The following is a 24,155-nucleotide window of genomic DNA, read 5'->3' as shown; positions in this document are numbered from 1 at the left end:
ACGTGTTTTGAAACTGAATACTGTGAAAAGTCAGGAGCAGCAAATGACTACTCCTTGACTCATTCCAAGTATTAATAACAGGCTAGACTTGCACTTTGCTGGCTGTTAAGTTCACTCACTAGCACAAAGATTGCTATACCCAGAGATGACACCACGAATTCAAATATGGTTAAGATTTCAGAACTTTATTTTGGGCTTAACAGTTAGGCAATAACAGCCCCTCTTATTAAGCTGCCCTTAAGTTCCTAGTTGCTGCTCCTCTGGAGAATTGTACCAAACTAGTCCCAGGCTGCTTGTATTCACAGACCCATGCTGCTGTCAGCCACTTGATGGTTGGACTCTTTGGCCAAACTCACTTGGAGCCTTTTCTCCTCTTGGCCAGTTCAGCTAATTCTTCCTGGATGTGCCGGACAGAATCAGCATCTCCCTTCTGTTCTGCCTGTTTCAGAGCTTCTTTATACACTTGTTTTGCTTGCAGAAAGTCTTCTGTAAGAAGAGGAAAAAAAAGTGGTGTGGCCAGCCAGCTACCTCACCCATGTGCAGAGGGCAAGCAAAGGACTACTTGGAACACCTTAAGAACTAGGCCGGTTCAGAAAACATTCAGTATGTGCCACCAACTGTGAAAGCTAGGTAGCAACTATAATGACATGACAAGGTGCTGCTTCTGCACCAAGGTCTCACTGAAACAAGATGCAAGCACATCTTCTGTCCTTTTGGAACAGCTACAGTATGTACAGGACAAGGGAAACAAGGTCCCTCTGGGTGACGTTCTGGTTGAGTCAGATGCATTGATACTGCATTCACCTTGGACTAGGTCCTCTAACAGCTGACTCTGGCTTGAATGCAACACAGGTTGCCTACCCCGAGTCAGCAGGCCCACTAATTAAGCTAAAAATAGCAATGCACAAAAGTGACAAAGACAGTGACAGAGACATTCATTTACTTACTTTTGTGCATCAGAATTGCTGCCAGGTTATTCAGCACCATGTGCTCCTCAGGATGCTGTGTCACCTTTGCCAGTTCAGCTGCCCTCTTCACATGAGAGTACGCCTCATCATAGTGCCCTTGAGCATCCAGCACAGTTGCTAAGTCATTCATGAGGACCACAGTCTGCACCAGGATGGAAAAGGAATCCTTAGAGCATGACTTTGAGCCAACAGCAGCACTTCATTCATATGTCACACTAATAAAAGTGCTGCTCAGAGAAGCTTTTAGTAAGAAAGTATCTATATATCAACATGCTCTGTGCTCACTGTTTCTGGCAGGAAAAAGTGCTGTCTACATTCAATGCCAGTAAAGCTGCTTTTAAGGCTACTGCCTTCCCCTGCTAGATCCCTCACAACTGTTACATCTTTCTTTCCCTACTAGTCTAACTCCCACTGTACACATTACCTGTGGATGAGTCTCTCCCTGAACATCATTTGATATCTGCAGAGCCTTCTCATACATTTTTTGGGCCACTGGGAGCTGGTTAATACCTAGGAGATAGCGAGCATAGGAGTCTAGGCTCATGCCCAGCAAGAGACGAGTGTTGGCTTTTTCTTCAGCTGCAAATAGAGAGGAGTGGAAGTGAACACTCTGCAATATCAAGCATGAGCTCACATCCTACAAGAGCAGGAAAACCAAGCAGTACGAAGACAATGGACTGGCATGAAGATGGTGCTTAGGTGATACGGAAGACAACAGCAAGGACAGAGAAACAGAAGATAATGAGAGGTGCTCTCACCTGGCAAGACATCCTCAGGCAAGTCCTTTTCCTTGGCAATCTTCTCCTCTAAGGTCAGGATGCAGAACTCATAGCCAGCCAGGGCTAGTTTGTGCCTGCAATGTACAACAATTCAGCAGTGCAAGGCTTCTTCCGTCCCTAGGGGGATGGATGGATGTGAACACCTTCACTTCCTTATCCTATATGAGCTGTGAGACAACTCTACCCCTCCACCAGACCATCCTTGCCTTCAGTGCCCTCCTTGATTGCGGTCTGTGCCCTTCTGACCCATGTGCAAAGGGTCCAAAGAGATAGGAAGGGGCCCCACCAAAAAAAAAAAAAAGGCCAACTGAGGCCGCCCACACCAATGTTCTCTCTCTTGTGAAAAATGAAACCGCAAGTTACCAGAAACCAACTGCATTCAGAAGCATGTCTTGTGAGGTGTGGATTTAAGGCTAGAGCACCATGGCCTCTATGGCTACTTCTGCCCTAAGCTGGGCAGGTCGTTACAGCAATCACTGCTGCGTGACAGCAAGTAGGCAAACATTATGCCAGTGCGAACTTCCATACTGATAGTATCTAATCGCATCAAAGCTTCCTCAGGCACTCTATTCTTAGAGGCATGAGCCTCTGCTTGGCCACCATTGCCACTGTGAAGCTGAGATTAAAGCAGAACATGCCTTTAGCAGAGAACTCACTGTTTCTGAGCAGCATAGATACTGGCCAGCTTGAGGGACATCTCAAGGATTGCATTATCATCCTGCCAGGACACACAATGCAACTGTTATTCTTCTTGTATCTTCCCAGTAGAACCATTACTTTGCCAGAGAACAAAGTCAGACCTTCAAAGTGCCCATCCTGCTGTTTCCAGAGCAGCTTTCCATTAAAGGAAATTCCTAAGAAGCTGGCAAGCTCATTACCAGTGTTACCAGTAGGAGGCAGACATCGCAAGAAATAGACTGAAGAATTGAGCACCGTGCTTAATACTTGCAGGGGAAAGCCTTCATCCAAAGAACCTACCTCCTTTGTGTCTCCTGCAAGCAAATAGCTCATCGTTGCTTTGTAGAGCTTTTCTGCCTGAAAGGAGAATGGGGAAGAGAACACTGGAGGATGACGACGCTTAACACATCTCTACTCTTCATAGCGGAATACTGCTGTGAGAAACCTGCCTCAAACTTTGCGGCGTTTGTATTGCCGCAGTTATTATCAAGCGTGGTGAGAAGTGAAAGGCCAACCAGAGCTCGGTGCTACTGCGGCCTGGGGAGGTTCTTTCTACTTCAGGACTCCTACCCCGACCACAAGCTTATCGCTGCTGTGGCTCTTTAGTGCTTTCCTAGGTTCTCCTTGGGCCAACGACTACAGCATTCAATAGTAAGAAATAATCCTTCCCTGGGCTGTTGGAGCTCAGCATCCAGCTGTGAAAGCTTGGTTCTCAGCAGCATGTGCTCTGCGAGACTGCAGCCCCAAGGCTGAATATTTTGCTTTAGAGATCCCTGACGCAGCTCTGAGGAGTCAGCCCCTCCAGAAGGAAAAACAGAAGCCACCAGGCCTACTCACGTTGTCCAGCTGTCCCTGCATGAAGGCCACGTTTGCCATCTGGAAAAGACAGACCGCGCTGGAGCTCTGCAGAGCTTCTGGGCTCCCGCAGCTCGCCGCCCCGGCGCGTTACCATGCTGTAGGTGTAGATGATGGCCCTCCTGTTGTCGGCCTGGTGCGCCAGGCGCAGCGCTCGGTGCAGCAGCCGCTCGGCCTCCCCCAGTTCGCCCTTCATGACGCTGAGCTGCGGGCAGAGCGGGCACAGAGCGGGGGGAACCCCTGCGGCCCGGCCCTCCCCTGCGGGGCTCCGGGGCCCGCCCGGCCGGAGAGAGGTGACACCGCGCGGCCGCCATTTCCGCCGCCCTCGGCGCCTCACCTTGGCTTTCTTCAGCAGGAGGATAATGGCATCCTCGCCGTCCTCCTCGTCGTCCCTGGGAGAGAGGGAGAGGGCTGCGGGGAGGAGGTGACCGCCGCCCGGCCCGGCCCGCCCGCAGCCTGCCGCGCCTCACCTCCGAGGAAACCCAGCGCACCCCCGCCCGGCCGAGCCCACCGCCGCCCGGCGGACCCTGTCCCGCTGCCGCCCCGCTCCTGCCGGGACCCGCCGTGCCAGGCGGGCCGGGGCCGCGCGAGCCCCGCGGGGCAGCGCCGGGCCAAGCGGCACAGGGCCCGCGGCAGCGCCGCCGCCAGCATCTTCTCCGGGCGCGGCCCCTTTAAGAGCCTGCCCTCGTCACGTGACGGGGGGGCGTCGCGTCACCGGAGCGGAGCGCTCCAGTTGCTATGACAACGCGGCAGCAGGTAGGCCCAGGCCCCGGGCCAGGCCGCCCTGAACGGCTCCGTGCGGGGCGGCCCTGGCGCAGTTCCCGCTGCCGGGATCTTGCAGCTGCCGGCGCTTCCCTTAGAGACCCCCGTGCTCCTCGGGGGCAGCCAGAACTCTGCGCGGACGCCTCTGCCGGGAACGGCTTGGCCCCGCGCCGGGCTGCCCCAGGCCTGGGCCTCTTCCTGCCCGTTCCCCCTCCGCTCTCTCCTGGAGCGTGTTTGTGTGTGGGGCGTCTGGAAGACCCCTGCTATCTGAGAACGTGCACAAAGCGCAGCTCGGTTTCACGTAGGATGCCATTCCTTGGCCTCGTGTCAGGCTGAGATGAAGCACTGTCCAGACGAACTCCTGGTTTACAACATCTGCCGTGACCTTAATGGTTTCCCACCGCCTCCTGATCTCTTCTGTCTCGCTTCCAGTCCCGAGGGCAGCGCCTGTGAGATGGACAGCACCTTGCCAGCGGTAGCAGAGGAGCTGCTGAAAGAGATCAAAAAGGCTTTTCAGGAGACCTCGCACGGTACGTAAAGAGAAGCAGAACCATCCCAGCAGAGGTGGGCAGTCCGGGTGCTGTCAGGCCCTCAGGTAGCAGTGTCGGTGCCCGTGCCCTTGTCTGCATCCTCTGTATGCAGCAGTGGCTATTGCCGTCCCATATAGGGTGTTCCCAGCCTTGGTCTCCTTCTCTGGAATCAACACAAAGGGCTCTGAAGTAGAGAAAGGAGCAGCACCCCTTTCAAAAATAACACCGAGGTGGATACTTTCCAACGTGGGACCTAGGGAAATTCTGCCTGCCCAGAGCTTGTATGTAGTGTGAGTGGTTGTTTGTGAGGGACGGTCATTTCCATACTTCTGTGGGGGTTTTTTTTTGTCATGCCTACTGCAGTGCTCCTTTTATAGACTCACTCGTTCCAAAACCAGAGTTGAAAGGGAAATCTTCCTAAAAATGATCGTGTTTCGTCCGTGACCAGCAGAGGGTGCAGTATCGGCCATCGCGTGGCAAAGAGCAGCTTTCCTGCTGCATAGAGGAAGAAAGCATAAGCCAACGCCTTGGCCCGTTCTAGCAGCCGGTTAAGAACTTCCTTGCGTTCTGGATAACTAATGCAGTTTTGTAATCTGTGCTGAAAGAATATTAATCTTCGTGTGTTGCTGGATAAAAAGTGCAAAATGGTTCTTCCTAAGGAAAGTGTCAGTGTAAGGAGTGCTTTTACCTGCACTGAAACCAACCAAATAAACGTTTGGAGAAGTCTGGCTGAATACTGCATTGGAGTGCAGAAGGGACAAAGACTTATTATCAAAATGGATTGGCCACCTCAGTTGCTATTTGAGGTGCTTGTAGTATGGCTCCTGTCAGGTTAGAGGAGATCCAAAATGTGTATGTGGCTTTTAAAGCACTTCATAAATACTGCTGTAAACTAGGGGAGAAAAAAGTCAGTGTTCCTTTCAAAGGAGCTTTTCCCTAAAGCACCAGAACAGCGTGCTGGGATGTCACTGTGGGAGGAAGCTAACCAGCCTCTTCGGAGAATAAAATTAGAAGAAAGTTGGAAAAGTCAAACCAACAGTGTAAGTCATAGAAAATATTTTGAATTGTTGGAAGAAAGGACTTCAAAAGTTAGGAGACCTATAGTCTTGGAGCAGAGTACTGAGACATGGTACACTGTGTCCCATTAGTGATAACAGAAATATCAGATTGGATGATCGCAGTGTAAGCTGCTAGCTCAAAGAGACTGCTTTTCCTAAGTGCAATTTTCCATCTTCACAAGAAGTTCTAATAAATGAAGATGTTCTGTTTCTGTGTACTGTAATAAAAGCTATGAACTAGCAGGGCCCTGAAAGCCTGTGCTGGGAAAAAAACAACATTGTTAAAGTTTTAGTGCCACAAAGTTCTCAGCTGATGCTATGAGAGTTTCAAGGAAAACAATGCCTGTATTTTTAACCAACTTCTTAAAGTGCCAGAGCGAGATGTTGAGGCTGCATGCTTTCATTTACATTTGTTTGGAAGGAGTTTGGGTCTTGGAAGAGGGGTTGCTGAGGAAACTTCAGTTACTGCATTAGCAAGGTAGAATGCGGCATTGGCCTGGCCGCAGGTGCACGCTGAAGTGGAGATTGTGGAAAGGAGGAGGTGGAGCCCAGTGGGGTTTATTCCACACGTTGGGAAGAGACAATGCTGCTGTGAAAAGACAGTCTGCTCCCAGAGCAGGACGTGGGAGGCTCAGGGCTGGAAGAGCTGCACTCTTGTGGGGCCTCTGGGGGTAGACCATGGACAGCCTCGCTTTGCTGTGACGATGTTTCTCGCATTGGGTCACATTAGCAAAATCACCCTGTGTTTTCTTTTTGTTGCAGTCCCTGATGACCTGCTGCTGGGGTGAGTATCTTTTGTTTTGGTTCTTGTCCAAGTGTTCTGGTAAAGGACAGCCGATAATCTGCTGTCAGCACGGTACTGCTCTTTTTTTCCTGTGTTTGACCAGTAATGCTTCTCGGGCAGAGTTGCTAAGTGTTCTTGCTTGTAGTAGGAATGAGGATATCTCAAGGGTTTTTCCACATTTGTGAAATTATCTCTGTATCAGTGAATTTCCTGTGATGATGTGCACTAATTTGGGTGGATAAAGGACGCAGAAACCCACAATGTTTAACCTGAGCTCTGAGTCCATCCTCAAATCCATAATGAGTTTTCTGTGGGAGTGGACTGTGTTTCAGTGATTCATGCCACTGGAACACTGTATCTCCTCTGCGTGCCCATCACTGTGAGCACAACAGCTTCCTGCAATCCCCTCATGTGTTTGAGTCATACATACACATGACAGAAAGGGAAAGCTGAACTTTCCATCCCTCTGTACCAGGGAATTGTTACTTCGAAGATTGCCTTGAGAGGTTTCTTCTCTAGAGGAATTCTCAGGTCAGCTTCATCACCCATGCAATGACTGAAGCTTCTGAACACGTCACACCCAGGCAGACCCAAGGACTCTTTTCCAGTCCTTGCTAATTGGTGACAAAGGTAGAGAGAAGGCACCACTACAGCGAGAAAAACTTTTCTTTCAAATCCATGTTTAACTTTGTGTCCCTGCCTGTAGGGTAGCCAGGGGAGGACATCACCAGAAACTCCTCAGGCCTTAAGAACTTTGGGTCTGAAGTTACTTCCCATAACAGCTGTGGAAGGTCTGCCCTTTGGAAGGTGTGCGTGCTGGGGCCGTGGGGACCACAGTGGCCTTTGAAGTGTGGGATTGTATTTGACATGTCATTCAACTTTAGCTGTTTTCTTCTGGTCATAAAAGTAAAGAGAAAGAGAGATTCCCTTGTTAAGTTTAGTAACACTGGGGTGGTAACTCTTGGCAGCCGAATTTCCATCAGTTCCCTGTAACCAAGGGATCTGAAGTGTTCTGATTTCATTTCTGAATCTCTTCCAAATATCCAAAGAACTTCAGTTTCCTTTGGGCATTCCCCTTGCTTATTTCCTGTTAGACCGATCAAATTATGTACATGAAAAAAGAATTCCCTCAAATTGAAAGTTACTGAAACTCATTAAACTCAGCCCCCTTGCAGTCCCAAACCTAATTGCTAAGGAATGTCTTACGTTGAGTGTTCCCCCACCCACCGCCGCTCAGTCCTTCGAATGGGGCCAATCCTTACTGCCTCGACTTTGTGCAGCTGAAGTTTTGCCCTTCCTGGAATAAATGTCTGCTTGGCTTGTCATCAGTGAGACTGACTCAGCCGCATAGGTCAGCTGCGCTGCTGGGACGGCTCTGCCTCGGCCCCTTGTGTCTCACCAGAGCTGGGAGTGTTCCTCTCCTTTCTCCTGTTCTCCTGCTCACGTTTTGTACCATTGTTTCATCGCTGCTGGTTCTCTTGTTGGTTACCTTTGCAACTAATCTAGACTACCTGTTGCTTTCTCAGTGAATAAAAGGTCTGTAAAGATTATCTCAGTTGCCCCTGAGCTCTTTGGGATGCTGTCAGAGCAGCTGGATGTGCAGGTCTGCAGTAACTTTTAGGCTCATGAGCTGTCTGGAACAACAGACTAAGGGTACAGCTGGTGGTCTCCTTTTGTGGCATGACCTAAGCAGAGACGCTTTCTCTTTCAGGCTGAAGTTCATATTTGGCCCATCTGCTGTCCCAGCCTTGGATTTGGTGGATCACCGTTCTGTCACCCGCGTCGTGTCCCCGAGTGGAAGGACAGCGTATCAGGTACGCACGCTGTTGTTCTCCTGAGTCTCACTTTCTGATGGTTTCCAGTTGATGTTTTACCCAACTACTGACTAACTCACAGAACATAAAAGTGCACTTAGATAAACACGGAGTCAGTATCAGTGTCTTAGAAACTCCTCAAGTGATACTGGAGAGCAGTAGCCACGGTCTGGAATGAGAACAGCATGTTGCACTACAGTTTTCTTTACAGCTCCTGGGTAGAGATGGTTTCCGATTTGTTTGTGAGCGTTAGGGTCAGAGGGAGGTTTTCCAGGATCCGCTGATTTTCCTGCATTATTTTCATCCTATCCAGCAAAGGCAGTTCTTCCTCCTGACAAACTGTATGCAATGAAGTGTTATCTGCAGCCACTGTGTTTCTTTCCTTGTTGAACTTCAAATCCTCAGTGTCCCCAATACCAATGACCTCCACTTGGCAATAGGATCCTTGCTGCCTGGAAGGAAGCAGTGAAGGCCAAGCCAGTGGCTTTCACTCTAGTTCACTGTAGCCAAGTCTGTGAAGCATCTTCATAAAATAGCATTATAGACAGAAGATGAAGCTCCTTGCACAGCACAGGACTGGAAATGAAGCTGTGGCTCATCAGCTGAAGGAAAAGCCACTGGCACTTCTTTAAGACTTTGCTGGGAAACCAGGCCTGGGTAATGAAACAAATACTTTTCATGTGTTCAGAGCTTGCATTGCTTGATTTGCACATGGAATCTTCATCTCTCCTGGGAGCTTGGAGAGGACATCTACCCCTCCAAAGAGGCATGATTCATAAACACACAGGATTCAAGAACACAGGCTTTAATCTGAGATGAGGGCTTGCCAGTGGATATTTGGTAAAGCCTGAGAAGCAGCTGCCTCACTAACTGAATGCTTAAAGGCTTTTCTTCTTTTACTGTTTCTCGGTTGAATATGTCACTGAGCAGAAAACGGCCACATCCTCTTTGCAGAGCTTTGTCAGGCCTCGTGGGCTAAAGCAGAGCGTGGCAGGCAAGGATGTGCAGTCATCACTCCCCCCCTTTTGTGTGAAGGACAAAGGGGACCACTTAGAGCCTCTGGTCGTCTCCAGGAGCCTAAATGTATGCCCACACACTGGTGGCTTTTCTGCATCGTGACAGATTTATCTGCATCTCAAGAAGCTTGATATTCATCTCCTAGATGGAAGAAGCCTCATGAGGTGGGCAAGAGATCAGAGGAGCATGGTGAGAGGGTTTTGATGTGCCACACAGTGCCCTGACAGCCTGTTCTGTTCTGGACAGGGCCATTCTTAACGTGTGCTGCCTCAAGCTGCGTGTACAGCATGGGGTAGGTAGGCAGGCTCCCCTCGTTGCTGCCCAGCCCTCTCCCTGCTGATGCACGGGGATGAACCCTCCTGCTGGAGCCTCTGCTGGAGCTGACCAATTAGTATCCACTAACGGGGCTTAACTGACCCATGCTGAAAAAGAGTAAGTGGGAGAAGTGCTGTCCTCCTGCCTCTGCAGGTGGAGGTTCCCTAGCAGAGGAGGAGCCCCTGGGCAGGTCGGTCAGGGCTGGTCTCCACGAGGTAAAGCAAGACAGGCCCGGCCTTCAGCCAGGCACCGTGGTTGCGGGGTGGGTGTCCAGCATCAGCCAGGTGTGTGCCTGTGTCCTCCGGGCTGCCCGCAGCTGCGCTGTGCTGGTTCGGAGCACCATTCCTCTTCACCCTGCTGATTAAGGCCACGCTGATGAGTTCATTTAGAGAAGAATTTGAAAAGCTATTTTCTCTGGAGGCGTGAGGCCGGTCCTATTGCAAAATTCTTCCTCAGCACATCTGTCTGAGATGCCAGAACAGAGCAGAGCCTTTCCCCAAGGCCGCTAGCTGGAGCTCTGACAGGAGTGCAGGCTGGGGCCGTAGAAAACGAAGCTCTGAGTGGGACTCACGGTGGCTGGGTAATGTCACCGGCCCTCAGCTCATGTCTGTGTGTGGTGCAGATCCCAGCTGTGTGCGCTTCCCCCTCCGCAGAGAAGCACGCCCAGCGCCATGGGGGTGGGGGGACAGCTGTGACTGCCTGCACACATCCATCTCGCTGCCCTGAAAGCTCTGCCCTCCCGGTTGCACCCAGATGTGGTTGGGCTGGAATGTGAAGTGATGCCTTCGCTCGCAGCTGGATCCAGGGAGCTCTTTTTGTTGTGGCCTAAGGTTGGTCCTATCGTGTAACTCCGCCGGGTCCTCATAGCCAAATCTGAGATGTTGATGGTTCACAGGCTGAAATGCTGTTTGAGTTCCGTATCGCCCAGCACATCTCAAACGCTGCTTCAGGGGAAAATGCCTCTGCTCAGACAGGCTTTAAGACTGCAGTTTGTAGTTTAGGCAGCTTCTCCCCTCAAGAACTGAGATGGGTGTAGAAAAAACCCTCATGTGAGTGAGGATTGATTTGTCTTTCAATGCCCAGGCATTAATGCTCTTGCTACTTAATACAGGGGTGGTATGGACCCGGTATTCAAAGGCCGTTACTTCACAGTTGGTAATCATCCTAGAAGGGCTTGTGTGGTATCTACCTACACTGCAGGCTGTAGCAACCCTGTCAATTCCAGGTCAGGGTTACACCGACCAGCGGCCGCTGCTGGCTGGTGTCTGAGCATGCTGGATGTTACGGGGTGAGCAGCAGTCGGGGGCATCTATTAGCTCTGCCTGCACTGTGAAAAAGCTGTGATCTGCAGGAGCGAAGGCAGTTAGCAGGGGGAGAATCTGTGCTGTAGCCCTGCTGCCAGCTGTCACTTCCGTTGCTCACATCCTTGTTTCTTCTTAAATACATCTTTTTAAATTGATTTCTTAGAACTCTATGGCTGCCTGCCCCATCACGAGCATTAGAGCAGCAGGTCCTGGCACAGCATGTGGTGCTGCCTGGTAGCACAGTGGGGCAGCACTGGCTCTCTTGCATCCCCACACACAGGCAGGGACATCTCCGAGGTGATTTCTCCTCTCTCTGCAGCCAGCAGGCACCTGGAGTTGAGGGCACAGGAGGAAATCTCAGAGGATCTCAGGGCCAGGAAAGCCCAGCACCTGGCTTGGCCGCAGCTGAGCAGAAGCAGCACCTTTTTCTCTTGATCTTTGGAGATTAGTTTCCTGCCTCATTAGGCAGAAGCTGTATTCTTGCCATCTAGATCAGAATCGGGGATCTCTAAGCTTGGCCCAAATCTGGCAGTCTGTGACTCCTCCTCCCCCCAGAGGAAAACAATTCTGAAGAAAATGCACCATCAGAATACTTCATCTTAGGAAAAACAATCAAAGGAGCTAGAAATAAACAAACTTATTGCAAGTGAAACAAACTCGGCCTGGAGTATAAGGAGGACCTGGGGTAAAGGCCAGGCTCTGGAAAAAGCCTGATTTCCCCTGAAATAATTGTGTAGATTTCGTGTCCTGATCTGCCGGGAGTGATGAGGAATAAGAGGCAAAGGAACTTCAGTAGGAGAGCTCCAGCCTGCAGACAACACCTGCCAGGCCAGGGCTGCAGGGAGTTGCAGGGGACAGGGGAGGGCTCCTTTTGCAAACACGGTTTGAGGCCACGAGGAACGATGTTCTTCTGGAGTGATGTAAGAATGTTAGATAGCTCCTGGAGAGAGCAAAACTCTGCAGAACTGTGCTTTTTCCTTGGTCAGCTTTCATCTCTGCATTTAAGGTATGGAGGGAATGTGCCTCAGCACGAGCCTTGCAGAGGAGCTGCTTGTGGTAAAAGGAGGCAGCGCTGTTCCCAAACCAGAGACGAAGCAGGGAGGCTTCTTCTCTGGAGCCTTGGGCTCTATTTATTCAGACAAATCTGGATTCCAGTGGCTGCAGCTGTTCTGGGAGCAGAACAGCAGCTTCCAGCCCCTGGAGCTGGTTAGAAAAAGCCTCAGTGCAGGTGCTTACTGCTGCTCGCCCTCAGTCCCAATGTCATCAGCAGCCCTGGATTCACCCGTGTGAATCTGTGACCAGAGCTGTGGTCATGTTCAACCATCCAGTGTCTGCCAGCACAGGGAGGAGGCTGGCTGGAGGGGATCCTGGAGATTGAGATGGAGCTCTGTGCTTGGCAGCACTGCCCTTTTCCCTATCTCTTAGCAGCAAACAAGTCGCTGGATCTGAGGCCTGCTGGGAGCATGGGTTCAGGGGAGAGAGAATACAGGAGTATTTCTGTGCAGGGAGAGAAAGCAGTGGGATAAGAGTCGGACAAATAATACTGAATGCTCATCCTGAGTTTCCCCCCCCTCTGACTGCATTTATTTCAGGTTCTTGGGAGCTCAGGCAAACTCTACACCTGCTACAGTTCCTGCCACTTCTGCACGTGTCCCGCTTTTGGTTTTACTGTACTGCAGAAGAGTGAGAGCCTTCTGGTAAGCTGTGTGCCTTAGCGTGGGCAGCAGGGAGCAGGGGAGATGGCTGTGCTGATCTCTCTCCCCTGAACTTGGGGAGAATGACCTGGGGAAACTGGAGGTCCAGGCCGTGCCAGGGCTTGGCGTGACGAGAGTGAGCCGTGTTCCTGGGAGCTGAGAACTTCATTAGGTGCATTCTGGCCTGGGTGGTTTTCTGTGGCTTCCAGGTATAGCATGGCATCTCTGTGCTGCTCCCGCTGTTAACTTTTCCGCGCTGTTATTTGCAGTGCAAACATATACTTGCCGTCTACCTCAGCCAGGCCATGGGAGCCTGTCAGGAGCTGACCGTCTCTGAGGAGCAGCTCACGAGCATCTTACTGGCTGAGGAAGAGGATGAAGGATGAAGGACTTGGATCACGTGCAGATGTGATTTCCGTGTACCTCCTGGCTGCACAGCCAGCATTCTTCCTGTCTACAAGGCTGTCAAATGTCCATTGCAGCTGCTAGGCTTATTCCCGTGCTGTAACCAAGCGTGACTTAATTAGCAGCTTTGCACCGATGGATTACACAATAAATGGTAAGAAGCCTGTGCTGACTTCAGTTTCATTAAGCTATTCTTGGGCTTTCTGAAGATATTTGAAGTAACCTGTAGTGCTGTGTGCTTGTGATGTGGAGACGCAAACAATTCAGCAGGGCTCGGATCTCTCAGGAACCAGCCCCGTGACTCCTGCCCCTGCTCTGGGCTTGGCCTCCTTGCCAGGCACAGTGTAGATTTGGATGATGCCCCACGTGAACGCAGCACCGCACAAAATGACTGCACACAGGCTGAGCCAGGTTGTGTACGTGGTAAATTAAGCATTTTGTATGTAAATAACAAAGTTACAGCAAATACAAAATCTGAGCAACATGAGGAAAACACATCACCCTATGTACATCAGAGCAGTAAGGAGTGATAGCTGAGTGTCCACAGCTACACTCCACAGAAAGTTCCTCTGCCGTTTTCACTTCACATTTTTACAGTAACGTTCAGAGCTTTTTTTGAGGAGGGGTGAGAGGGTGTCCTATTTTTATTTTTCCTTGAAATGACTTTGGCTCGGATCCATGAAGGCACTTAGTGTGCCTAAGTGCCGTGGTGACCCAGGCCGTAGTTAACAGTGGCTAATAACTCGGTAGCGCATTCGTACAAAGGGAACAGCCTGTGTATCTATGGAATTTTGGCTCATAAGCGGCATATGAAGGGTAGCAGTAGTGAGTGCCACTCTGCAGTGCCATCACACGCAGGCAGTGTCCTGGGACTGGCTCTGTCCCTGTGTATTTCGATCTGTTCTGTGCTGTTTGGAGCTTGGTTCATTTTCAGCCCTCAGGAGGGGAGGGATTGCATTCTTTGTTGTGAGGATAAATGTGGCTTGCAACCACTGCAACACTGCCAGACCTGCAGGTGAAACCCTACTTGTTTCTAGCCACGATTAATGGAAGGAGCACAGCCAAAGATAATAGCGAAGGGAAGGACTAAAGGAGAGCCAAAGCCTGCCTAAATGGCAGGAGGTGGCTACACGTGTTAGCTGGACCACGACCAAGGCAGATGCAGCAAAGCTGAATGGAGATACTAAAAGAGAAATCCTTCAGACTAACTTTAACTGTTTAGATCATCTTGGAGATGCCAAGATACTGAGCCAAATGTGGGCATTGCACAAACCCCGTCCGAGCTCACTGGTGCTTCACCAAGCCTTGTGGCTGGCTTTGATGGTTCGGCTGCTGCACAGGAGCTGAATCCACCACCTCCAGCAAACTGGCCTCTGGGCGAGGTGAGCACTTGGACTGACTGGGAAGGGGAAAAAAAAAAAGGTCCTGTCACCAAGGGAGCAAGGGAGTGTTTCCACGGCCCTTGGTGGCTTTGGAGCAGACCAGCCGTGACTGCTGGGCCACATCTGTCTTCTGCATTTCTATAACAAGAAACGGATTTGAACTCAAACCTGATGCATCCAGCTGCACAAGTTAGGATATACTGTAGAACAAGGTGACTTAAAGGCAATAAAATTGCTGTTCTAAAACTTCAGTCAGCCCTTTCCCTAAAGTTCTCTGTTTTAGTAAGCAGGGCTTTCATTCTGAGGCCAAAAATATGGCCAGGTGTGACCTGTTTGCCATCAGCACAGTCGTGTCCCTCGGAGCCTGGAACACGGATCCGGTTTCACACCAGCAACTGGGCTAAGACTTTTTCCCATCAGAGAATACTAGCTGCATCAAACAATTGATGGAATAATTAGGGTATTACCAAAGTGCTGTCAAGTATGAACAACCCCCCCAAAAAAAAAAAAAAAACGGACACAAAATTATAACTCCTATCCATCAAGAGATTAAAAAATAATAACATTAATTAAAATAAAAGATCCGAGGACTTGACGTGAGCAGCACAACTGGGGAAACACCCCCGGCAGGTGGGACTTCCACAGTCAGCACCTGACCTGGCAAGGAAGTACGGCACGGTCACCAGCGCTCACACAGCCTGGTTAACAGTAGAGGGTGAGCTGCACCCAGTCTCCCTGGTCAGGTTATCCCCCTAGGAGGCACTATGTTAATTACAAACATAAAAAATACAGCTGCGGAACTGCATAGTGGTCATTTCTGAGCACTCCCGTAGGAGCCAGCTCTCACTGTTCACAGGCACGGGGAGGGGTAGCATCAGGGACAGGCTGGGAGCGGGACGTGCAAGGTCAGATGGTCACCGAGGCAGCCGGAGCGTTCACGTTGGTGACGCTCAGGTGCTGGTTGTTGTCAGTGGTGCACTTGGGGAAGTCGTCCGTCTTGCAGAGGATCTTGGAAATGATCTTGCGGAAGGTGTAGCGGAAATCCCTGATCCTGTAGGCGTAGATGATGGGGTTGATGACCGAGTTGGCATGTGAGAGGATGATGGCCATATACATCACCCACTCCGGCTTGGACTTGGAGAACTCCTCGTGGAAGTGAGTGATGCAGTTCAAGATATGCAGGGGCAGCCAACAGAAGGCAAAAAGTCCCACGATGATGGCCAGAGACTTGGCTGCATGGACCTCCTTCTGCAGAGTGGTCCTGGAGTTGCCCATCAGCTCGATCTGGTGCAGCTGCTTGCAGGCCACCATGAAGATCTTGATGTAGATTCCCAGCATGATGATCAGCGGAAGCAGCACGCAGCCAAAGAAGTTGAAGTATACCATGTAGCTCATAGTCACCACATTCTCAAAGAGACACGAGATGAAGCAGCCGTGGTGCCCTGCCCCGCGGTCAGCCCCTGTCTCGTTGGTGGCGTTGGGACAACCGCTCATGGCTTTGTTCCAGCCCATAAGCGGGGTCAGCCCGATCACAAAGGACAGGAGCCACAGCACAGCGATGAGTCCTCTCGCCCGCTTCCCGGTCACCAGGCTGTTGTACCTGCGGCATCAGAACCAGGACAGAGCCATTAACTAAAGGAGCACGCCTGACTTCCCTGCGGTTCAAGTCATCGGCATTTTGGTGGAGGCCCCAAAGCCCCCACCTGTACCCCCAGGAACCTCATTTCTGTGATCTCCCCGGGGTACAAAATCTCACCTCTACACCCACACGAGGTGACCTGGGGAGCTGAGTTACGTACTGTTCCTGTGGGGTGCCAAGCACTGCCTTCAGTTGGAGGTAAGGACTGAGAGTTCTGAAAAAGGCTTTGTCATTGCGTGAGCCTAACCCACCAGGAAGGTGCAGGGCACTGCAGCCAGCACCTGGCTCCCAGCACGGGCACGCCCCAGCACGCTGCTGGGCTTCCTGACCTGCGGGGCTGAGCAGTTCTGCCTCTCACTGGCACGCTGTACTGGGCAGCTAAAACCTAACCAGCATCACCACTTGCTCTTACAGCCTCTGTACCATGGGCAGCTTGCTTCAGCTTGGGCTGCTCTTAGGCCTGCAGCAAAGCCGGCTGACTGGAGACTGCTGCGGTGCAGTAGTGCGGTGTCCATCCCCGTGCTACCTCGTACAGTAACGTGGGAAGTGTCTGTGTCTCTGGAAACCACGGATCCTGTTAGCTTCCCAAACGGGGCGACTGCTGGCTTACACATGCCAGGCTGCAGCCCACGCGAGCCTGTTGTGGCTGGATAACAAACACCCTGGGAGACTGCTCCAAGCCAGCATCTGCTAATGATGGATTGCTCGTATTTGGAAGCCAGGGGTTGTGTCTCTATTCTTACCCTTGCAGCCAGGCACAGAGCAGGGAGCCAGGAACACTGGGCTGTTCTTCCTCCTTCTGCCCTCCCTGCAAAGCGTCCATGTGAGCAGCTTCCCCCGGCCACCAGGGCCACTCCTGTGTGGTTGCACAGAGCAGGGTTTCTAAGCAAATGCTTTCCTTGGGCTCTCATGAGTTACAAAGAATTTCAGCCGTGGCTGAGGGCCAAGCTGGTGCGGTGCTGAGGCGCACAAAGCCATGCGTTGCCCTACACCTCTCCTTACCCCAAGTCCTGGGTTAGGAAAGCCAAGTGCTCCCCCAAGCCCAGGTGCACAGAGCAGCGAGCAGAGCAGGAAGGGCAGGCTCGTTGGGTGCAATTAGAACAGACAGCAGCATCAAAGTGCTGCTCAGTTCTCTTTTTGGGGCTACAAAGAGCTCAGTAAAAGCCAGAAAGGCAACATGAGAAACCCATTATTGTCCCGTCCACCGCCAGCGAGCATCCACTGGCCGACATACGTGTCCCCCCTTCCCACACCCTCCTCTCAGTGCTTGTTTACTCTGGCTCCACTACCCTGCTCCTCCTTTCCTAAGAACGCTTGTTCTCATATTCTTCCGGCCCGTGAGGCAGGGGAGTGTTGGATTCCCACAGACCCGCAGCTGTGCATCTGAATCACGCTGCCTTCGCCTCCGTGCACGAGCGGCCGTCCCCTGCTGGGAGCCACCGCCGCAGGCAGCAGCCCTGCACGGCTGCACACACACCCCGTGCAGCTCACAGGGCAGGCCTGGGTGCCCTGCACCTTCCTCCTTATTACCCCAGGAATCTTGGCAATGTCAGAGCCTCGAGCCACCAATGGCAACAGCAGTGATAGCAATGGCGACTGCAAGGCCGAGCTCATCCCAGTGCACGCAGAAAATGAGCAGGCAGTGGGGAACTGACGCCTTTCCACAGCTCTGAACGCACCACTAAACCCCTCCTTTGCTCTTTTAGGCTTAAAATTATTAGGCAAGAAACTATTAAAGTAAATTTACTCGCTGAAGCCTGCTCAATTAATGGACAACAAATATTGAATCTCCTCTATGCTTCTGCCAAAAGGCATCAAGTGCTGCTTTAATGTAAATAACAGCAGAATATTTTAAAATGATTTATTGAGATTAAATAACCCGGCAATCCATTAGTTCCCTTCACGCAGGCGGGCACAGCCTCTTCCCTGGCCTAATCAGTGTCAGATTGCTAATTACTCAGCTCCTGCCCACTGCTGCCCATTGCACCCTGCAGGAGCACCAGTGCCACCCACCACTGGTACCCGTTCTCAAATAGTTGTACTGAACACGTGAGACGTGAAAGCCACACGCAGCCATCAAGGGTTTAAACGCTCCTCTTGCGTATGGAACACGCTGCTGACGTTGTGGCATTACCTTTCCCATCGGGAGGAATTTCTCTCATGACTGAGCATCACGGTGCTGCTGCTCCAAGCAGCCCAACAGGGACATCGCTGCCTTCTGCAGAGCATCCCGGCCCCTGTCCTGCCCTTTGGGTCCCTGTTTTTGGGGCCGTGCCCGCAGTGCTGCCTTCTGTCCTCCCCATCTGCCCTTGCCCAGCGCTGGCTGCGGGGACACGAGCAGCTGGGAGCTGCAGCACTCGTCCTGCGCAGGTGCTCCGATACAAACACGCAATGATAATTTATACGTTTCTATTTTAAGCGTGAAGTTAAACACGCAGACACCTCCATTCACAAGGGTGAGGGCGGTCTGGCTGCCAAGCATTGTGTCCCTGTCATCCACTTGCAGCTGTACTTTGCATCACGCTCCCTTTTTAATTTTTTTTTTCAGCACAAAACAAGCACCAGTGCTGCCGTGCTGCCTGAGATCACACACCAGACAGCACACCCTGGCAGGACATGTTAAATGAATCATAAACTGCACTTTGGAGGGAAGAAAGAAAAAAAGAAAAGGAGAAAGCGGTGCTGTCCAACCAGGAAGGAGTTGGCGGTGAGAATGAGAAATCTGATCGGCGTTACAGCATCAGCCGAGGAAGCCGGACATCTGCGCGCGTCCGCATCCAGTGGCAGACAAATCACTTCCTCCTGCATCTGTCCCCATTGTGCGCATGGGAAGGCAGCAGCATCCCCCACTCGTGCTCTCGGCCTTCCTGCCGGGGGCATGGGGCTGAGGGGCTCAGCGAGGGCAGCCAACAGCGAGTGCTGTGCTGTGCACATGCCCAGTTGGCATCGCAGCATCCCCCAGGCCCGGCTGCAGCACCCTCCCAGCTGTCCGTGGGGGTGTTGCTATCAGCCCCTCCATGCCTGAGGCTGAGGATTTCTCTCACTCCCAGCCCCCAGGCACGCCTCGGGGTGCAGAAGGGAGATAGGAGCAGTGGCTGTGTCAGTGCGTGGCCGTATATAGGGCAGCGGTGCAACCCCTCCCACGCATGGGAGCCCCGTGCACGCAGAGAGCAGATAAGGGCAGGGTGGTGGAGCGCAGTGAGATCGCTTCTTGTGTAACGCAGCGGGCGCTGGGGCCTTAAGAAGCGGGGGGCGAGGATGGGGCCATTGCTGTCCCCTGCAGAACAGGGGTACAGCAGGTCCCTGCTCCTCAGCACCTGAGTGCTTTCCCAGCACCAGACGATGCTCACAGGGCACAGCCACACCCCAGGAACTCAACCCAGGACGTGGGTTATTTGTGGCTCATGGCAGGGCATGCCATCAGTGGGATTAGGGGGATAATCCGCGCTTTGGCGCGTGCAAATTCCCTGAGCCTCACTCGCCTTCGCCGGGCTCGGGGAGCAGATGGGGACGGCACAGCTGGCAGCACTGACCCTGCACGAAGCTCTGCTGGGCGTCACACAGCACTGCAGGGTGAATGCCATCACGGCCAGGGCAGCACGGCCCTAAGAGACAGTGTAACAGCACAACAATTAACACCATCAAAAATTAACATCATCAAAAATTAACACGAGTTCGGGTTTTTTATAACAGATTGAGCTGACCCGAGCTGAAGGAAGCCCCAAACAACCCCAGGGCTCCGGTTCCTGGCTCAGCCCAGCTCCGTGCCCCGAGCCGCAGCCTGGAAGCAGCTGTGTGCTCCCTGACATCCCCGCTGCCCCCACAGCTGCTCCAGGAGTGCAGAGGTCCCGGGGACAATTCACATCCTGTCGGGATTTCGCTCTTTGCCAGGGAGGGAAGTGACCCCTGAAGTGAGGGAAAAATAGAAAAATTTGGGACATATTTTAGGAAATCGGACTGCTCACACCTAAAAATAGCCGCTATTTCCCCCCTGGACTGGGCACACTCTCGAGGCCTGCTGCACGCTAAGGTTATAAACCAGTGGTAACAGTGGCTGGCCACCAATGGGGTGGGCAGGGGATGCAGGAGCTGCCACCGCCCCATGTGAGCACTGCCCGCAGCGCTGCTCGGGGTCTGGGATCCAGGAGCAGGACAGTGCCACGAGGCGACTGCGATTCAGCCAAGGACACCACACTCTGGCCACAAGTTCCCCTCTGCGGTCTCCTCTGGGCTGCTGGAAGCAGGGGGGTCAGTGTCCTCCCAGGGTGAAATGCAGCCCTTAGAGCACAGCCTGGCTCTGCTCTGTGCCCAAGGCTCTGCAGGGCAGATCTGCTGCTGCTGACCCACACGTATCCACCAGCTTTGGATGTTCTGCTTAGGGGAAGCGAGTGCTCCAGGGCCCAGAGGCGCTGCTGTGTGCCCCAGGGCAGCACTGATGGGCACAGGGACAACAGGACAAGGTGCAGCCAAAAGCTGTATCCTGGAGAGAAGGGAGCTGGGAAGGGGCTCAGGGCTGGGATGGGGCAGAGGGCTCCTCGGGAAATAGTAAATTTGTCAAACAAACGAATAAAAAAATAGAGTTTCAAGGGACAGAAGGAATTCATGACTTTGTGGCCAAATTCAGCAAATATTTTTAGCCAGACGAGGGAGGGTTCCAAAACACCAGTTTGAGATTCAACAAAACAGTTGTTTTGCTGCTCTCTAGGTGGGGGCTCGTCGGCTCCTTCCCACATAGGGTGCCTCCATTTCAGAAAGCAGCAAAGGAAGGGCCAAGCAGCCCAAATGCAACCTGCACGGTCGGTCGGGACGCTCCGTTTCACCGACACCCCCAACCACTGCCGCTTCAGTCGGACTGAAGCAGTTTGCATCTTCCCCCGTGGGATTTCTCGATTCGGCCACAGAACTGAAAAATCCATTACGAGCCCGGCTGCGATGCGCGGCCCTGCCCGCAGGCCTGCCCGGCCTCTGTGGGCTGAAACATCCCTTAAATAATGCTGAATTACACGGCAGGCTGCGCCCTCAGCATCCCTGCACAGGTTTCCAGAAGGAATGCGGTGTGCTGGGCTCAGACGACGCAGTCCCTAAACCTGCTGCTGCTGAGGCACTGCCCTGTCCCCTTGTAACGGGGTTTTTCTGCTCTCACCTGACCCAGAGGGGCTCTGTGCTGTCAGAGCCCACGCCGAGAGCCCCAGTGCCAACACATGGATCGGGCACCGAAGCATTGCCCAGACAGAGCCCTGTGCTGGGAGCTGGGAGCTCAGCAGCCAGAGCTGGGGGTGTGCAAGAGCTAAGCCCCGCTGCCCCTGTACAACACTCCGCATCCCATGGAATTTCCACGCTCTGGTGACACGGCTGCTCAGGGCACGTGCAATTCCATCACCCAGTTTTATTATCTGCCTGATAACTAATTAAAATTTGCCCCGTATGTGGGAGTTCTCTGCTGCAAGGTGCCAGAAGAGGGTGAGTGGGTGGGGTCTTCTAAGTCACTTTAGGATGAATTCATCGCTGGTGCAGGGGAGCCAGAGGCAAGCAGAGCCCAGGGAAGCTGCAGATGGGGCAGTTCAACTGAGGTCCCTGCTCTGGAGCTGCCCTGACCCCACCAACACTGCTGGCAGTCCCCAGTGGTGCTGGGTCTCACGGGGCTGCATCGACGTCTGGTTCTCGGGAGGGACAGTGGAGACAGGAGAGCAGCCTGACAGACTCGGGCCAGCTGTGATACAGACTCTGGGGTTTTGTTGCACTTCAGGAAAGCACTCGTAAAATATATTTCACACACTCTCCCAGTGCATTGCAACGTCCCACGAACCAGAAGGAAGCCAGCTCCTGTGTTTGACACTTCACTTGGGTAAAAGCCTGAACTATGTGTTTCTGAGAACCACAGTGTGGCCTCCCCACCGCTCTCCACTCACAGCACATCACAGAGCTGACACCTCCTGACATTTCCTGGTGTGCACACTCAGAAAAAACAGGCCCATGTGTGAGTGCAGAAACGCACTCACAGCACCCAGCACTTGCTGCAACAAACTGCACTTTCTAGTCATTATACCCTCTCTAAAAACTGGAAAGAGCCTCGTTAGTTCTAGTCCAAGTTAATGACATGAAGCATGCACAGTGTCACATAAGATCCTGGGGCTGAATTTCAGCCTTGCTGAAGATATTGTGACCCGAGCTGGGAGCAGCCTGCACAGCTGCTCTGTATCAGGCTGGGAAGTATCAGAAAGAGCAGCTGCTCTCGTGCTTAATGACCCAGAGAAGCCCAGATACCGCAGGAACGGGGCCGTACGCATACCTCCATAGATGAGCTGGAGCTGTCCCTCGCTACCGCACTGCTGCGGAGCCACGGCTGACCCACCCAAGGCAAGGAACTTCCAGAAACCGAGTTCCCCATTGTATCCCTGAGTAAGAGATGGGACACTGACAACCCGAACCCAGACCAAGTGACGGCGAATCACTGACACTTTCACCATCATCACCTGCGGGCAGCAGAGCTCAAGGTAACGCGAGAGACGCAAGTTCCCACGAGCTGAGTTGGGACAGGGCAGCTGCCGGCTGCGGGGTCTCTTACCTCAGGGGGATCTTGATGGCCAGGTACCGGTCGATGGCCACCGCCAGCAGGCTGAAGATGGAGCTTTGGGTGAGCACCAGCACGAAGCAGGCGAAGAAGAGGCAGCTGTGAAAATCCACCCGGAAGCCGATGCTGATGGTGATGGCAAACGGGATGGCCAGCAAACCCACGGCGATGTCGGCCACCGCCAGAGACACCAGGAAATAGTTGGTCGCGTTCTTCAAGGTGCTGTTGATGGCCACGGCCCAGCACACCAGGACGTTGCCGGCGATGGACAGCACGGCGATGATGAGCTCCAGCACGATGTAGGTAGTTTTCATAGTGTTCATGGCGAGAGCCCAGGGCGAGGAGCTTGAATGGTTCACGAGCAGAAGGGACTTTCCACCGCAGGTACCGGCAGGCCACGGGGCAGCGGCTCCCAGAGCCCGATTCCCATGTCCGGCCCCACCGATGGGGCCGTGGGGGGCCGGAGGGGCACGCCGAGCCCCGCGCCTCGGCCCCCCGCTGCCCGCAGCCCCCGCTCCCCGGGGGGCATCCGAGCTCCGACGGCAGCGATCACCGCCCGCCCTCCACCGCGGGGCCCGTCCGCTGCGGGGCCATCGGGGCCGGTCGGGAAGGGATGGGACGGGACGGGACGGATCGGGACGGGACGGTCCCTGCGCTCCGCCCGGGGATGCTCCGCCGCCGCCCGCTCGCCCCGCTCCCCGCGGAAACCGCCGCCGCGGCTATTTCTGCACATGGGGCGAGCGGAGCGGGGCGGGGAGTGTGCGGAGCGGCCACGATTGGCCGAGGCGGGCGGGCCCCGGGCCGGCACCCCCGCTCCGCTCCGCACCGCTCCGCTCCGCACCGCTCCGCCTCGGCCCCGGCCGCTGCCCCCGCCCGCCCCGCAGGTGCCGGCCCCGAGCAGAAAGTTGCCCCCCGGCGTTCAGCCCCGCGCTTCTCCCGCACCGTATTGCTACAGCGCGTTGGGACACCGCCGCACGGTGTTGCCACATGGAGAAAAATCCCCGCGAACGGCGCGATGAGCTGGAACCCAAAAAAAAAAGAACTATTGCATAAATCATGACAGCACTTCGTCTGCGGACGGTTATCACACAACGTAACGTTCCCTGATGTAAGAAGTGGCAAAAGGCAACGGTTACCAAAGCTGACTGTTACTCACAGGGCTGGAGACGCTGAGTGTGGGGCTCAAGAGTCCGGAAGACAAGAAAACCTGATGCAATCACCAAAGCAAAGGGGCTCCCTGCAGCAGGGGGGCTGAAATACCTATCCGATAACACCTTTCCATTGCACCTTCTGTATGCTAAGCTGTGCTCACCATCCAAACGCAGCCAGAGCTGGGGCTGAGCAAGCTGAACCGCTGGGCTCGTTTTCTTGTCTCTGTCCTTCCTGATGGCCGAGCTCTACTGGATGCCACGAAACTGCGGTGATGTTCAACCTCGGGTCCGGCCGTAGCAAACAGAAAGTAAAAAAAAAAAAAAAAAAACAAAACCTGCTGTTGCTTTTTTAAAAGAAACTTTGGAAGAAAAACCTGTGGGAGAGAAAGCTTTCTGGGGATCCGGAGCTAAAGCAGAGGAAAAACACATGGGAAAAATAATATATAAAT

General features: G+C 53.1%; 3 protein-coding genes across 5 annotated transcripts; 1 reads left to right on the top strand and 2 right to left on the bottom strand.

The window, feature by feature from the left end:
* TTC19 (tetratricopeptide repeat domain 19) lies at nt 165-3,946 on the bottom strand. Its single transcript, XM_021415535.1, has 10 exons — nt 3,751-3,946; nt 3,618-3,691; nt 3,375-3,485; nt 3,263-3,301; nt 2,726-2,782; nt 2,404-2,465; nt 1,727-1,821; nt 1,393-1,547; nt 948-1,110; nt 165-486 (listed from the first exon to the last, which is right to left on the bottom strand). Exons 1-10 carry the CDS (start codon nt 3,929-3,931, stop codon nt 353-355), a joined length of 1,071 nt encoding a protein of 356 aa, XP_021271210.1. The 5' UTR covers nt 3,932-3,946; the 3' UTR covers nt 165-352.
* On the top strand, nt 3,882-18,653 carry ZSWIM7 (zinc finger SWIM-type containing 7). 3 transcript variants are annotated; one of them, XM_021415547.1, is made up of 6 exons: nt 3,882-4,036; nt 4,475-4,572; nt 6,393-6,414; nt 8,126-8,228; nt 12,457-12,561; nt 12,828-13,135. In XM_021415547.1, exons 2-6 carry the CDS (start codon nt 4,497-4,499, stop codon nt 12,942-12,944), a joined length of 423 nt encoding a protein of 140 aa, XP_021271222.1. In that variant the 5' UTR covers nt 3,882-4,036; nt 4,475-4,496; the 3' UTR covers nt 12,945-13,135. The 3 variants fall into 3 exon arrangements, 2 of the variants coding, with proteins under 2 accessions (XP_021271222.1, XP_021271221.1); XR_002443962.1 differs by lacking the exon at nt 3,882-4,036 and adding an exon at nt 18,533-18,653 and having other exon boundaries at nt 4,043-4,572; nt 12,828-13,117; XM_021415546.1 differs by lacking the exon at nt 3,882-4,036 and having other exon boundaries at nt 4,043-4,572.
* Nucleotides 13,376-23,238, bottom strand: ADORA2B (adenosine A2b receptor). Its single transcript, XM_021415536.1, has 2 exons — nt 22,550-23,238; nt 13,376-15,945 (listed from the first exon to the last, which is right to left on the bottom strand). The coding sequence occupies exons 1-2, from the start codon at nt 22,876-22,878 to the stop codon at nt 15,252-15,254; spliced, it is 1,023 nt and encodes a 340-aa protein (XP_021271211.1). The 5' UTR covers nt 22,879-23,238; the 3' UTR covers nt 13,376-15,251.

The sequence above is a fragment of the Numida meleagris genome, chromosome 18, assembly GCF_002078875.1.
Source record: "Numida meleagris isolate 19003 breed g44 Domestic line chromosome 18, NumMel1.0, whole genome shotgun sequence".
Lineage (NCBI taxonomy): Eukaryota > Metazoa > Chordata > Aves > Galliformes > Numididae > Numida > Numida meleagris.
The sequence above is the reverse complement of the archived record's forward strand: the minus strand, read 5'-3'. Positions and strand labels throughout refer to the sequence as shown.